This window comes from Carcharodon carcharias, chromosome 7, assembly GCF_017639515.1.
Source record: "Carcharodon carcharias isolate sCarCar2 chromosome 7, sCarCar2.pri, whole genome shotgun sequence".
Lineage (NCBI taxonomy): Eukaryota > Metazoa > Chordata > Chondrichthyes > Lamniformes > Lamnidae > Carcharodon > Carcharodon carcharias.
The window spans coordinates 119,680,664-119,697,104 of record NC_054473.1 but is presented as its reverse complement, the minus strand read 5'-3'; the positions used below and the strand labels follow the sequence as shown (position 1 = coordinate 119,697,104).

Sequence of the window (16,441 nt, the reverse complement as noted above, 5' to 3'; positions counted from 1 at the left end):
AAGTGGATAACTATCCAGTGTCACACCGTGCCAAAGCAGCATCTAGCTGAACTGTCAAGGTTAGTTTTTTTTTAATTTTACTCAGTTAAAATTGATGCATGGCACATTCTAAAAGTGCCTAGTTTTCAGACAACTCTGGTTTTTGGACAGCCAGATCCAAGACTGTACCTGTACTTGATGCAAATTACGTTTAATAGTTAGGATGCAAAGCAAAGTCATGACGAGGCAGTTTAGACCCGCAGGCTATCACATTTATCATTAAATGTGTCACTGAGCAGGTTATTTATTTAGATCTAGTAAATCTAGAAATAGCTAACCATCTCTCCTTGACATTCCCATTACCATCACTGAATTCCCCCACTAATATCTTACCACTAACCAGAAACTGAACTGGGCCAGCCGTATAAATACTGTGGCTACAAGTGCAGGTCAGAGGCTGGGAATTCTGTGACGAGTAACTCACCTTGACTTCCCGAAGCCTGTCCACCATCTACATGGCCCAATTTAGGAGTGTGATGGAATTCTTTCCATTTGCCTGGGTGAATGCAGCTCCAGTAACACTCCAGAAGCTTAACACCATTGAGAACAAAGCAGCCCGCTTAATCGGTACCCAATCCACCACCTTAAAACATTCCCTCCCTGCAACACTGATGCTCAGTGGCAGCAGTATGTACAATGTACAAGTTGCACTGCAGCAACTCACCAAGGCTTCGTCAACATGACCTCCCAAACCACGGTCTCCACCACCTAGATGGAAAAAAGGTGGTAGGTACATGGAAACATCACCACCTGCACGTTCCCTTCCAAGCCACAAACCATTCTGACTTGGAACTATATCATCGTTCATGCCTTGTTAGGGAACAAAATCCTGGAACTCCCTCCAGAGCAGCACCATGGGTGTACCTGCACCCAATGGACTGCAGCAGTTTAAGAAGGCAGCTCACCACCAACTTCTCAAAGGCAATAAATGCTGGCCTTGCCAGGGACACTGATGTCACATTAAATTAAAAAACAAACTTGAGAAATTGAGTTTGGTTTTGGGCGATGGGAGTGCTAAGAGGAGAGAAGGCAACTCTCAGAGTTGCACCTGGGTACAGTTACAGGGCCCAAACTCAGCTGGACATTTTGTACAAATGTGAGAAAGCAGTAATTTATTAATGAGACCAAATGGTGCCAGAGCACAGGAGGCTCAAAATACCCTTGCCAGCTTTTTTTCACATATACTGCAAGCCCTGCAGTCCAAAGCTCCAAAATCCAGAAACATCAGTTGCCCGGAATATTTTTCAGCAGGCCCCACAACTCTCAAACTCATTAACCGCAGTGCTCCAGCAGCCCTGGGCCTACTGAATTGATGCCACTAAATAGCATGGGGCAGGAATCCAAAGAGCTGTTTAAGCTTTGAAAGCACTTCTAACGACGAGTGGTCCGGGATGTTTGCGTGCCAACTTTGGCGCAGACAAGTGCAACTTGCTGACTGACCTATCCAGTGCGTGGAGAAATCTGAGGTCACACGGCTGAGCCAAGAGCCTATGCTCTGGAATACCCTGCATACACCTCTCCTCCTTTGTAGCTCACTTTCCTCCTTTAATCCACTAAATAAAAACCTCTCTCTTTGACCAAGTCCCTGGTCATTTGACCTAACATCTCCTTCTGTGGCTTAGTGTCACTTTATGTTTTATAATGCCTGTTAAATGCCTTGGGATGTGTTATTATATTAAAGTCACTATATAAGTTGTTGTGTATATACACCCCAAGTCTCTGTTTCTGCACCACCTTTAAAAATTGTATCATTTAATTTAGCTTTCCTCTCCACATTCTTCCAAAATGTATTACTGTACACCTCTTTGCATTCTATTTCATCTGCCATGTGACTGCCCATTTCACCAGTCTACATCCTCCTGAAATTTGTTACCATCCCCCTAATTTATTAACTGCAATTCTAAGTTTCACATTATCTGCAAACTTTGATATTATGTATACCCAAGTCTTGGTCATTAAGATTTATCAAGTGGTCCTAATACTGACCCTTGGGGAACCCTACTTATGTGCAAAAAAAGCCTCACAAACAGGCACTTTGAATTTGAAGTGCAGCTTGTGGTTCATTCTGACTTCAACTATGAGCAAAGTCCACATTGAAAATGTCAACTGAATACGAGGAAATTTTTTGGGTTGGTATCCAAATACTTCCCAGGTCATCAACTGGATCTGCAGGTGAGTCCTCAATGCACCAATTCTTTCATCATCATCCTTTTTGGAATTTGAATCTTTCTATATTTAAGGCAATTCTGATTTGTTTTCAGCAATTCACACATTTAGAAACCTTTCAGTCACAAGGTTTGCCCCTTGCTAACTTTCAGATATATACTCATTACCTGGGGTCATATTGCTTCAAATTTCCATTTTTCTCCAAGTTCATTAGCTTGCACAGATGCAGCAAATCTACATTTCATAACCTCAAAAGCCTGAAGATGAAGAAATCTGTCCAAAATGTATACAACGGTTGCTGGAGGAGTTGATGCCCACACTGATATTATCTACAAGATCTAAAAGATTGCACTAACAGATGTAGAGGCAAAACAAACATAATCATGACTGCAAACAGCAATGCAGAAATCCCTCAAGTTGAACACTGCTTTCTGGCTGCTTGCATTGCTTTTGAGACAAAGGCCCAATAGGATTTGGTGCTGACTCTCTGCAGGTCTCCAAAGATTTTCATATTCTTCATTTCTGGCTGTACCAAGGGCTCTCATCTGATAGCAGGATGCCAGGAGTATCAGCTCACAAATTCCAAGCTTTATCCAAAATTAAAATTCAAAGGATATGCTTAACTTGGGGGAAATCAAATCAACAACTGATTTGAACAAAATGGATGATCTGAAATTGATCAGCTCTGCAACCCTGTCAGAACTAAAATCAGGTTGAGAAACATTTCATTTTCCAATTTGAAAAGACTCACTTGACACAGGCAGCTTCAGAGTGGCTAAATGACTAATTTCAGAAACAATTAAGAGCAATCCATCTCACTGTTCATCCCTATTTCAAATGTTTTACAGGAGGTGCTATTTTCAGAAACAATTCATCTGAAATGTGTAGACTCCGGATTTGCAAAGCCATTTGCCAAGGTTAAGGGAATAATTTGTGCTCTTGACCAATGCTCCCTCTTAAACAGGGCAGCAAATTGAAAGTACCCACGCAGGTCACGCACAGGTCAGCTCCTGTAAACAACCGTGAGTGCAGCAAAGCAAAAAAGGGCCTGTGTACGACCAAAAAATTAGTGGAAAGTTGCTCCTGACACTCAAAAATGTCTCCCTTTTCTCAGACATTGGCTTTAAAGCTCTGAAAATGGTTTCCCAGGTTAAGACTCTGGGTTCCTCAGTTACTCACCTGTGCATTCCCAAATGGTACATTCTGACAGTGCGTTTCAATGTCTGTTTTGCAAGATACATATAGTTCAGGCTCTAAACGGATGTCCTCGGTCTGTGGAGAGATAAGAGAAGTGAGTAAAATTACATGACTTCCCTTTATATAGGCAAGTTTGTTTTAAACAAACTTAGAAAGGGTCCACTCCTTTTAATTACTCCATTTCTTCTTCCCAAAGAACAAATTGAAATTCTGGTCAACACTCGGGAATTTCTCAGCCATATTTTCCATTTGTACGGATAGCAACGTGGGAAAACGTCATGTATTTTCACAGCCACCTCAACACACACATTTTACAGCCGGGAATTTTCTCAAAGTTCTCAATTCGCAATACAGCCATGCCCAACAGGGTCTCAATATGTCTTAAGATGATTCCCCCAATAGCCCATCAGCTTCCAAACAAAGTGACAAGGGTCCAAGAAGGTACTATTTTAAAAAATGTCCCACACAGTAGGCTCAGGGCAAATTTCCCATTACTCATCCCCCTTCAGTTGGATGTGCGATAAATCAAGCTGCTGGGAAGATTTCAGATGAGCACCCAGAAGATGATATTGGTAAGCCAATTTGCCTTTAATTTGTCACTAACTTATGTAACTTGGTCCTGTTGCCAAGTGTCAGACTCCAGATGATATTCAATGATGAGCAGGCCAATCACTTCCCTACTTAACAGACTATTCATTAGAAATGCAAGACAAGTAAGGAGCAATGGTACTGCCATAGCTACACATTGAGCAGCACTTACCATTTCCAGTTCCTCCACACGCAGCTGTTTGCGACATTTTATAGAAACACGCTGTTCCTTGTTGTCCTGAAGCGTATCATTCCGAACTGTGGTACTCAGACAGATCACAACATCCACCCTGCGCAGAATCGTGAGGGTGAAGAGTAAGAATTCTTTTACAGAAAGTTCCTCTCATCACTCGTTTGTCAAGTTTCTCAGTCAGACCTTTGTTGTGTGTGGTTCCAGAAGCATCCTTTGATATCTCGTCCAAGTGGCTGTTAGTCATGTATGCACTTTAATAGTAACTGTAAAGAGGCTATTTGCCTGTGGGCACATCAGTCAAAACATATCCTTGCTTGACTCACCCACGATTAGGGATTAGAGTAAAAATTCTGACCACTCTTTCTTTCCTAGCTAAGATGTACATACAGGATAGTGTGGCAGTTACGGTATTGGATTAGTCATGTAGAGGCTGAGACTAATAACCCAGAGGACAAAGGAACATTGGAGTCGCCGCCATTTGGCCCCTCACACCTGCTTCGTTATTTAACAAGATCATGGCTGATGATCTACCTCAATGCCATTTTCCCACACTATCCCCATATCCTTGATGTCACTGGTATCTCAAAATCTATCAATCTCTGCTTTGAACATATGCAGTGATTTGAGCCTCCACAGCCCTGTAGGGTAGAGAATTCCAAAGATTTCGGACCCACTGACTGAAGAAATTCCTCCTCACCTCACTCCTAAATGGTCTATTTCTTGTTCTGAGACTCCATCCCCTGGTTCTCGACCCTCCAACCAAGGGAAACATTCTTCCTGCATCCACCCTGTTGAGCCTTTTTAGGAATTTTGTACATTCCAATGAGATCACCTCTGATTCCTCTAAACTCTAGACAGTACCAGCCTGGTCTCCTGAATCTTTCCTGATAGGACAATCCCACCATCCAGGGATTAGTCTAATGAACCTTCATTGCGCTCCCTCTATGGCCAGTATATCCTTCCTTAGGGAAGGAGGCCAAAACGGCACACAATACTCCAGGTGTGGTCTCATCAAGGCTGTACACATCTACAGCAACTCTTCTTTCCTCATGTACCCAAATCGCCTTGCAATATAGGCTAACATACCATTTGCCTTCCTAATTGCTTACTGTATCCGCCTGCTAGCTTTGTGACTTTTGGACAAGGATGCCTAGGTCCCTTTGGCATCAAGACATCCCAATCTGTCCCTATTTAAGAAATACTCTGCATTTCTAATTTTCCTACCAGGATAACTTCACATTTTATTCCATCTGCCACGTTCTTGCCCACTCATTTAGTCTGTCCAAATCTCCTTGAAGCCTCTTTGCATCCTCCTCAACTCACATTCCCACCAACTTTTGTGGCATCACAAATGTGATGATAAATGTTGGCTTTGCCAGCCATATATTCAGAAAATAAATTTTTCAAAAGTTGGAGGCCAACTGCTATATCAGTTGACACCAGTAAATTCGGCACTGACTAGGTATTGGGCTGAAACATGCCTGGTCTGTTGAGTCTGTTGCTTACTGAACTATTGGGGAAGTCAGAAAAAGGAAGATTTAAATTAGTCCTTTAAATAATTATGTTGAAAAGTATTACATTTGGTCCCTACATCCAACTCACTGATATAGATTCTGAATAGCTGATCTTTCCGGTATCCCACTAGTCACAGCCTACTAACTCCCAACTCTGTTTTCTGTCCGTTAACCAATCCTCAATCCGAGTTCCAATTTTGCTTTCTAAGCTCCTGGTGGTACCTTATTGAAAGCCTTCTGAAAAAACTCTGAACTTACATTTTAAAAATCTGGAATAGCAGGAAAAGTGACCATGAGGTTGTCAGATTGTCATTAAAATCAAAATGGTTCACTAACATCTTTAAGAAAGGATACCTGTTGTCCTACTTTGGTCTATATGTGAACCACCTACATGGTTGAGTCTTAACTGCCCTCTGAACTGCCCTATCAAACGCTCAGTTGCTTTAAACTGCAACAAGAATACTCAGACGTTTACATTCGGCCCACTGTGTCCGTGCCAGTCAACAAAAATCCGACTGCATTAATCCCATTTTCCAGCCCTTGGCACATAGCCCTGGACTCTCCCTGACGGCATCATGGGAGCACCATCACCACGCTGATTGCAGCTTTCAAGCTGCCCAACCATCACCTCCTCAGGGTAACTAAGGTTGCACAATAAATGTTGGCTTTGCCAGCCATATATTCAGAAAATAAATTTTTCAAAAGTTGGAGGCCAACTGCTATATCAGTTGACACCAGTAAATTCGGCACTGACTAGGTATTGGGCTGAAACATGCCTGGTCTGTTGAGTCTGTTGCTTACTGAACTATTGGGGAAGTCAGAAAAAGGAAGATTTAAATTAGTCCTTTAAATAATTATGTTGAAACCAAAAGCAGTGTACAGCTGGCAGAGTTCCACAGACAAAATAAGGAGCACTGGTGGGAGAACATTCCAGAAAGGCATGAACTTACTTCTTCTTAATGTTTGGACACAGTTTCAATACATCTTCTTTACATGCCATCTTAAACTTGTAGGAGAAGCGGAAATCTTTCATTTGGATCTGTAATACAAGCAGAAGTTAAGGCATGCAGTCAGATACAAAGGAGTCAGATTTTCTCAGCTTTTATCATTATCAGCTGGGTTAAATGTACATCAAAGAGAAAGTGTGGGTTTGTCTGCAAAGGACAAAGGGGACCCTGGCTTCTCTAATAAATACCTTAAGATTCCAGACCTGGGAAAATACATTTTTCATTCAACAATCAGGAGCAGTAGTTGGGGCTTGGTTGGGGGGGCAGGGGTGTATGTCACATGCCCCCCCCCGCCAGAACCTGTAAAACTGTGGTGTGAATCTGAACCCAGGCACTCTCCCGTTGTACCATCTACCAGGTAACAGCAGGAAGAGGTCTGTCCAGGTAGTGTCTGGCCCTCATCTACACTGTGAAGTACTGAAACTTTGGAACTTTTGTGTCTGTGCTGTCAAAGCTAATTTATCTTGACAATGCCTTCTCCAACCATGGAAGTCCTCACTTCTGAAAAGTCTGATCACCCTGCAAAAGTTTCAGCCTGCAAACCTCTGAAGGAATGGGTCACTGGACTTTTGATTCTGGACTCACGCAAAGCCATAATTCTTATTTTTATTGTGGTCTTGTCCTCTACCCCTTTCTTTCTCTTATCCCTCTTTTATTGTATGAGTGCAAAAAGAGGCTGACATTACAAAATCCCTTTCCTCTGTTTAGTGCATGTGTAAAATAAGCCAACCCTCTGGATTTTCTGAGCCAATGTCCTCTCACTATTGCACTGATTTCATCCTCAACTAACAATGACACCCCTCTCCTTTTCCTTTTTGCCTGTCCTTCCTAAATAGAATACCCTTCGATATTCAGTTCCTAGCCTTGGTCACCCTGCAGCCAAGTCTCCACAATTGTTATCAGATTGTACCAGTTTATACACATTTGTGTTGTTAATTCGTCGACCTGATTGCAAATGCTCTGTGCATTCAGGTAAAGTGCCTTCAGACTTTCCTTTTTAATACTATTACACTTTTTCTGTACTATGGCCCTACGTGCTGCTAACTCATGTTTCCTCTGCCTTCCACTTTTGCTTTCTACTTTTCTGCCTTTCATTCCCATCTTTGTTTCCCTATCTTGTGTCTCCCTGCTCAGGTTATCATCCCTCTGCCACTCTAGTTTAAACCCTCCCCAACAAGACTAGCGAATACCCCTGTGAGGATATTGGTCCCCATCCTGCTGGGGTGCAATTATCTAGCTTGTACAGATCTCTTCTTACCCAGAATCAGTCCCAATGCCTCAGGAATCTAAATCCCTCCATCCTACACCATCTCTTCAGCTACGCATTCATCTGGTCTATTCTCCTATTCCTGATCTTGCCAGCACATGGCACTGGGAAGAATCCTGAGATTATAGCCTTTGACATGCTTTTTAATTTGTTTCCAGCTCCCCATATTCTGAAATCAAAAACACCTTTCTATTTACCGACAGGTAATGAGAGGAGAAATCAGAGCTGTTTAAATTAATTCCCCTCCGGTCTGTAACACAGGCAGGAAGAAAGTTTCTTACATGTACATAGTCTGCAAGGAAACGAAGAAGCTATGAGTTTTAGCAATAATAAACGTCACCTTTTAGAAGAAGAAAACTTCACCCACTCCATTCATTCTCCAACCAGCCTGATGAGAATGATTTCTCTTACCAACTGGAAGTGTGTGACTCCAACAATACACTTCTCGTTCATCTCCTTCTGATGTTTATTTTGAACCAGGCACTCCATCAGGTCCCCGCTATCAATCTGATTATCTGCTAACTCCTGCAAGAGACGACCACTGTTTAAAATGAGCAACAAGGGAACTAGACACTAATACTATTGCTGCTGCACAGGAGACACCGAATTATCACATTTTAACAATATTGTTACTTCCACTGTAAGAAATGCAGAGTTTAGAAATAACACTTTAAATATCAACTGCAGACTATGTTCGATCTTTGGCTTCTGGTAGCTATCAAGAAACACATCAGTTACTCACATGACAGTACGCTTGAATGACAGGGTCACAGGCTCTCATCAGTAAGGCTTCAATCTGAATATCCTAGAAAGGGGGTGGGGAAAACAAGATCAGTTCATTTAATTTCACACCTTTGCATTAATAGATTAGAGAAAGGATGCCATGATTCAGGTTTTTAAAACAACAGAAGGCAGGCCTGTTATTTAACTTGTCAGTGATGAGAACTACAATACACCCAAGACAAAATATACAGAGACCATGTGAATTTGAGATTAAAAGAAATGCTGCCTGTCTTTACAATATATGCATCAGGCTAGTTGATGCAGTCCCTTCTGAACACCTTTTGCTCAAGAAGGAGACTGAAAGTCAGTTAAAGATGATCAACATTTTTATAGCTCCCACTGTGCAGGGACCAATATTTTTGTTCAACTGCCTTCAGGGGTTAGGGGGCAGGTTCTTACTCTTATAATTTATTTGTGATTATGGAGATTCTGAAAATGGAAGAAAAATCCTACTGAATATTGGTAATTCCAAATAAAAATTATTTTTTTGTCAAAAACATCAACTTCCTCACCATCAAATGATGCCTGCCTCAGTTAATCAGCTAGAGTGACATCAACAGGGAACAAAATTCGCTGAAGTCCATTACTTTGCTCTACATACAAAATGGGTGAATAATTTGAATCAAGAGTGGTCACCAAGGTCTGCATTCTCTCTATATCTGATCGGGTTAGTGTACACAATTCACTTGAAGCAGCAGGTACAATGGACTGAGCAATCCTCTCATTGCATCTTTTATAAACTTAATTAACAGTTGCTCAGTATGATGGATCATTGCAAGTCACAATTGATATATCACAGTCACAAGTGTTAACTCAAATTTTACAATATTCCCCTACCTTACTGATTGCAATAGAAAGTAATGAAATGATGATTGGTGTATCTCCTTGCACAGAGTGCTGAATGCGTGAAATGGACTTATGGATAAAGTTGCAGTGGGAAAAGCCTTGAATATTGGAGCATTTAATTACTGTGATAGAGACTATGCATCCGCTCAAGATGGGTGAGCTGAGAGGGACTGAATGGCTCCCAACTCATATCCACCTTGTGATCTGGGGAAGGGTGACAATTCTTTGTGAAGTCACAGTCTAAGGGTTTCTCTTAGTACATCACAGAAATACCTTGCATAGGTATAAGGGTTTGGAAATACCAATCAACAGTGACACAAACAAGGTGAAGCATTCAGACTGAGCAGGCTAAGTGAAAAAAAAGTGCTACCACATTAGGCAGACTGAATATACAGACAACGGATTACAGAACGGCATCAATAAACTTGCAGAATAGGCAAATAATTGACAAATCAAGTTCAACACAGATAAATGCAAATTTAGGAGCAGGAATAGGGAGGTCACATATTGCTTGGAAGGTGAAGGTTGAGGTGGAATATAGGAACAAAAGGAATACAAATATATCAAACACTAAAAGTTGCACTGCAGGTTTAACAAGGCCACATAAAAAGCAAACCCAAGCAAGACGTTTTATTTCTCAAGGGGCAGGATTAACAAGTAGTGAAGTTATGCTAAACCTTGGTTTGATTACACATAGTTTAGTACATGCAGATCTGGTCACCATATTATAAAAACAGGCACTAGAGAGGGTGCAGAAAATTATAAAGATGATTACAGAAATGCTTGGATATACATATCAGCAAAGAATTGACAGGCTGGGTGGGTTTTCTCTTCGAAAATGAGCTGAAGGGTGGCCTAATAGAGGTCTTTAAAATTATCAAAGGCTTTAACAAGAATGGATAGAGAAAGAATGTTTCCTCTTGTAGGGAACAGTATAACTAGTGGCAATCGATAAGATAGTCACCAAGAAATCCAATTTGGAATTCAGATTGTGGAACTCGCTACCATAGGGAGTGATTGAAGCAAATAGTATAGGTGCATTTCAGAGGAAATTAAGCAAGTATTGAGGGAAAAAGGAACAGAGGGTTACATGATAGATTTAGGATGAGAAAAGATGGGAGGAAGCTCGAATGGAGCATAAACCAGCTGGGTGAATGGCTGTTGCTGTACTGTAACCCTAAGTACTGTGATCCTATGAATGAGATTGGGTCTTTGGATTGAGCAGTAATTATAGACCAAAACAAAAATAAAAATACCTGGAAAAACTCAGCAGGTCTGACAGCATCTGCGGAGAGGAACACAGTTAACGTTTCGAGTCCGTATGACTCTTCAACGTTGAAGAGTCAAACGGACTCGAAACTTTAACTGTGTTCCTCTCCGCAGATACGGTCAGATCTGCTGAGTTTTTCCAGGTATTTTTATTTTTGTTTTGGATTTCTAGCATCCGCAGTTTTTTGCTTTTAATTATAGACCAATAGCTATTAAACAGTTCTAAATGACATTATGATGTATTACAAATGTGATAAACAAAACAGGTCAATACTAAAAAACAGTGGAACAAACTGCACATAATTTCTAGGATGCTAGAGTGCTGATAAGAGTGCACTGCAGATTCCAGGAGTCCAAACATCTTAAAGGGGAGGCAACTCTGAGGGATCAGGAGCAGGGGATGGGTGGGTAAAGGGAGACAGTGCTCTTTATCTGATGTGCTCTCTTCCTTCTTATTACATCATTTTAGTGGTTTCTAGTGGGATGTCACAAAGCAGACTGGCAGCAGGATCTATATTCGCAATGATCTGGTCCTGGCAGCATTTCAGCTGTTCAGAAGTCACGGTCGCCATAGTTCAATGCAGAACCACTCTGGGATGCAGAGACTCACTCAGTGACAACAGTGAAGCACTCTCACAGGGTTAGAAGCTTAATTAAACATTGGAGGAATTTCTTGTACACAAATTATATTTCCTTTGATTAATCAAGAAGTACAAAAATCTCTCCCCTTTTAAAAAGTAGAGAACGCTCGGATCCAATGAAGGTCACATGAGTCAGGTTAGAAAGAGTTTTTAAAACAATAACAGATCAGGAAAAAAAGTCTCAAACCATCAGACCCAACTCCTCCTGTGCTCTCTCTTATAAAGGACTCGAAGCACTGAGGGACTCAACTGCAATTTAGGAGCAACAGCTGACCTTGGGTCATTGAGTGTGTAGCTAAGAGCATCAAGTACAAAGCTGTTCAAGTGGATGAGCTGAATACACAAAGTCAAGTTGTCAGATTATGGATTCAGTGCTTAAGGAAGGCCTCTTGGTTAAGGCAGAGCCCATCCAAACAGTCAAAAAGCATTCCAGAAAGAAGCAATTATCACAGAATAAAAACAGTCTAAGGCATAGCTGATAATACATCCTGCACCTTAAGAATGAGCCACGGCCACTGGGTCGGGGTAGGAGAAGAGAGCCCAAGAGCGGGGATTGGGGATTTTGGGGGGGGCGGGGTGCGTGCAGAGAGAGGGTAAAGGAAGAAGCATCAGTCCGCTGTAGAACCAGAAATTTGCAACCACTCAGTATAAATATAGCAGGAGGATAACTAATAAAATAGTTACATGATCAATTTAACACACTAACCCCAGCAATAAGTTTGACAATAGCTCTGGCAAGTTAATAAAAGTCTCAAAGGATAATATTTTCAGTAAAATTACATGAATTTGGTGGCTCATTTTACAAAGTTACTTGCTGCTGGTCTCACTTACCTCTGACTCCAACTCCGTCAGGTTACCCACAATGTCTCTACAATCCACTGCCAAATCATCAAGATGATCCTGGAGACACTCCAGTTCCTACAAACACAGAAATGCAAACCAGCAATGAACATCAAGGAATGCACCATTTTAGAAGCAAACACTGGCCTTGTGCCCATTCCAGGTTCAGCAGCAATGCGGGGGAACAGGTCCTGCAGCAATCCCCCAGGAAGTCTGCATGTGTGTCATTTTCCAATGGAGTCATGTAAAAGGGCTTAGGAAAGAGTATTTTATAAGTTATCTAAATTTACACCTACCCAATCTCAAACTCTTATTTTCTTTGTGTATGTCATTCAAAACATGTCAATTAATAGTTTTCATTTTGGACAACATACATGACAAACCCAAGCCCAAAGTGTTTCAGTAAGATGCTGATTGCACCCTCACCATGCCCTAGGGCTGTCCATACTACTCTTCACATCTCCATGCACAAGGCAGGTACATACTAAGCAACTACAAAGTGCAACAGAGGGTTAGGGATAGTAAATTTTCTACACTGCAGTTACTTTTGTCAAGTGGACACAGCACTTCCTCCGAACAGCCAGATTGAAACCAGTTAAATTATTAGGCTAATCCTGCAAAAACCTCCCAGCTGAATGCGTACCTGCCTCTTCAGACCCCTTGCTCCTAACTCTCTGGGTCACACCCTGATAATACTGCATATGAGTAGATCTGGTCTGGCTTTACCTGCCCAGGATCTGTCTTTTCACTGCACCACTTCCCCAGGTCTATTATGCATCGTTCTTGTAATGCAGGCTCCAACTTCACATCCAAGGCTCGTTGATGAAGAATTCGCTGAATCTCTGCTCGACAGTCTCTGGATAACTGGATGGAGAAAAAATCGTTCTAGTCAGTTTGCCTTCTATCGTTTTCAAATAATATTTTGCACTGATGCAGCAGATAAACAGGTCATTTGGCTCACCAGGTCTATGCTGGTGTTCATGCTACACACAAGCCTCCGCCCATTTTTACTTCAACTCACCTCAAGACATCCTCTATTCCTATTTGCCTCATGTGCTTAGCTAGGTTCCACTTACATGCATCAGTACTATTCACGTCAATTGCTCAATCAATCTCTACACTGCTCATCTTTTTCTGTGGGACCAGTGACTTTAACAAACATGATTTTGAAGCTCCACAATACATGAACGAACTAATTCCTTAAAGGGTGGTTAATAATTCAGTACACTATAAGGCACAAGCACACATCAAGTTAGCATCCAATATTAAAAGCACTTACTTTAAATGTACACAAAGTACACAATGTACTGAAGAATATAATCCTTAAAATGAAACCTCAAGATTCACTCTTCACAATGTACCTTTACAAAGCTCAGCCAGGAGTTGAGGGACTTTACCATTACAAGTTAAGCACAATGGATTTTTGTTATAAAATAAAAGGGCTACCATCTGAATTTGGTAGCCATAAAGCACATTAACTCCAGCTGCCACACTTCAGCTTTAATAAGTGGGAGCTGAGGACATTGCCGCATGTAGAAAGTTCCAAATAAGAAGCGTATTACACCGAATGATTTAAACACTGAAAGTAAACTCAAGGGGGCAGTACAGATTACAACATGCAGCACATCAGTTAATTTCCCTTATGGTCAGTAGGAAAACTGCACTGTATACAAAGCTTATTGAAGTCTTCAGCTGCCATCAGTAATAGAGGAGCAGAGACAGAGACAATCAGGCACTACTCAACCCCAATAAGCTTAGTGGTGCAAACAAACGTCAGCATGTAAATGATCATTGGTTTCTGGAAGGAAAATCATCTGGAAATGGCTTACTGAAGGCCACACTAAAAAGCATCTGAGCATTATAGCCCTGCCTCAACATTTTTAAAGGTTTGACACTCACAATGCTGGAGGGCCTGCCACTGGCAAGCACTGTGCCTTTTTGCAGTATTTATTTTGGAGATCATTTCAACCTATCCAGCTCTGGAAGGGTCATGTCACACTAGAATGCATCACTTCCAATAACCTCTCCAAGCTGCAGGTACAAATCTACAAAGAATGTCAGGCGTGGGAAATCAGATAAATATCACAGTAATTCAAAAAAATAAAGCTCCTAATAAAAGGCGTTGTTCTTTCAATTTAACTTACCCTACAAGATGGTATCCATCTGAAACAGAGGCAACCACTAGTGTATCGCATTTTGTGGACACATTGCATTATGGGGAGGTGGTGGCATAGTGGTAATGTCACTGGACAATCCAGAGACCCAGGCTAATGTTCTGGGGACATGGGTTCAAATCCCATCACAGCAGCTGGTGGAGCTTAAATTCACTGAATAAATCTTGAATTAGTAGCTAGTCTCACTGATGTTAACCTCTGTCATAAAAACCCATCTGGTTCACTGATGTCCTTTAGGGAAGGAAATGTGGAAGTAGAAAAAAGGTGGAAGCAGAGTCTTTGAATATTTTTAAGGCAGAACTAGATAGATTTGTGATTAACAAGGTCATTCCAATTAGCCATGATCTTACCGAATGATGGGAGCTTGCTCGAGGGGCCTACTCCTGCTCCTAATTCATATATTCGTATGTATCTGCTGTCCTTACCTGGTCAGGCCTAAGTGTGACACCAGATCCACAGCAATGTGGTTGACTCTTAAACAGTCTAGCAAGCCACTCAGTTGTATCAAACCACTACAAAGTCTTAAAAAAAAAAACCGGACAGACCACTAGCATCTACCTGGGCATCGGAAACGACAATGGCAAATCCAGCTCTGCGAAGTCCTCCTTCATGCCATCTCAGGTCTTGTGCTAAAATTGAGGTAGCTGTCCCACAGACTAGTCAAGCAACAGCTTGACATAGCCATACTTACTGAATCATAGCTTACAATGTCACAGACACCACTATAACCATCCCTGGGTATATCCTCTCCCACCAGCAGGATAGACCAAACAAAGGTGGCAGCACAGTAGTGAGTTGCCGCATGAGTCCTCAACATCGACTCCAGACACCATGAAGTTTCATGGGCAAGGAAACCTCCTTCTGATTACCACATACCACCATCCCTCAGCTGACGAGTCAGTGCTCCTCCATGTTGAACATCAATTGGAACACTGAGGGCGGCAAGGGCACAGAACATACTCTGGGTGGGGGACTTCAATGTCCATCACCAAAAGTGACTCGGTAGCACCACTACTGACCAAGCTGGCCAAGTCCTAAAGCACATAGCTGCTAGACTGGGTCTTTGGCAGGTGGTGAGGGAACCAAGAGGGAAAAACCTCATCCTCACCTGTCACAGATGCATCTGCCCATGACGCTATCGGCAGAAATGACCACTGCACAGTCCTTGTGGAGACAAAGTCCCGCCTTTACATCGAGGATACTCTCCATCGTGTTGTGTGGTACCACCACTATGCTAAATGGATAGATTTGGAACAGATCTCAACGCAAACGTAGGCATCCACAATGCACAGTGGACCAGTCAGCAGCAGAAGTGTACTCAACTACAATATGTAACCTCACGGCCCGGCACATTCCCCACCCAACCATTACCATCAAACCGGGGATCAACCCTGGTTCAAAGAAGAGTGCAAGAGGGCATGAAAAGAGCAGCACCAAGCATACCTAAAAATGAGATGTCAACTTGGCGAAGCTACAACACAAGAATACTAGCATGCCAAACAGCAAAAGCAGCATGCAATAGACAGAGCTAAGCAATCCCAAAACCAATGGATGAGATCCGCAGTCCCGCCACATCCAGTCATGAATGGTGGTGGACAAGTGAACAATTAACAGGAGGAGTCTCCACAAATATCCCCATTGTCATTGATTTTGGGGGGGGAGGGGGCCAGCCCAAAGACAGGGCTGAAGCATTGACACTTACTCAACGATAACCCACTAACTCACGTTCAGTTTGGGTTCTGCCAGGGCCACTCAACTCCTGACCTCATTACAGCCTTGGTGAAAACACAGACAAAAGAGCTGAACTCCAGAGGTAAGGTTAGAGTGACTGCTCTTAACATCAAGGCTAAGAGTCAAAGGGAATCGAGGGAAAACTCTCCACTGGTCAGAGTCATACCTAGCACAAAAGAAGATGAT

General features: G+C 42.1%; 1 protein-coding gene across 4 annotated transcripts in view; it reads right to left on the bottom strand.

The window, feature by feature from the left end:
* glg1a (golgi glycoprotein 1a) overlaps positions 1 to 16,441 on the bottom strand; it is a 157,128-nt gene that overhangs the window by 17,879 nt on the left and 122,808 nt on the right. For all 4 annotated transcript variants that reach the window (XM_041191137.1, XM_041191138.1, XM_041191135.1 and 1 more), the window contains 7 exons: positions 13,077 to 13,214; positions 12,342 to 12,428; positions 8,714 to 8,776; positions 8,383 to 8,496; positions 6,648 to 6,736; positions 4,163 to 4,280; positions 3,385 to 3,477 (listed from right to left, as the gene is read on the bottom strand). In XM_041191137.1, the coding sequence (XP_041047071.1) occupies positions 3,385 to 3,477; positions 4,163 to 4,280; positions 6,648 to 6,736; positions 8,383 to 8,496; positions 8,714 to 8,776; positions 12,342 to 12,428; positions 13,077 to 13,214 (702 nt within the window). The remainder of the gene's footprint in view (positions 1 to 3,384; positions 3,478 to 4,162; positions 4,281 to 6,647; positions 6,737 to 8,382; positions 8,497 to 8,713; positions 8,777 to 12,341; positions 12,429 to 13,076; positions 13,215 to 16,441) is intronic.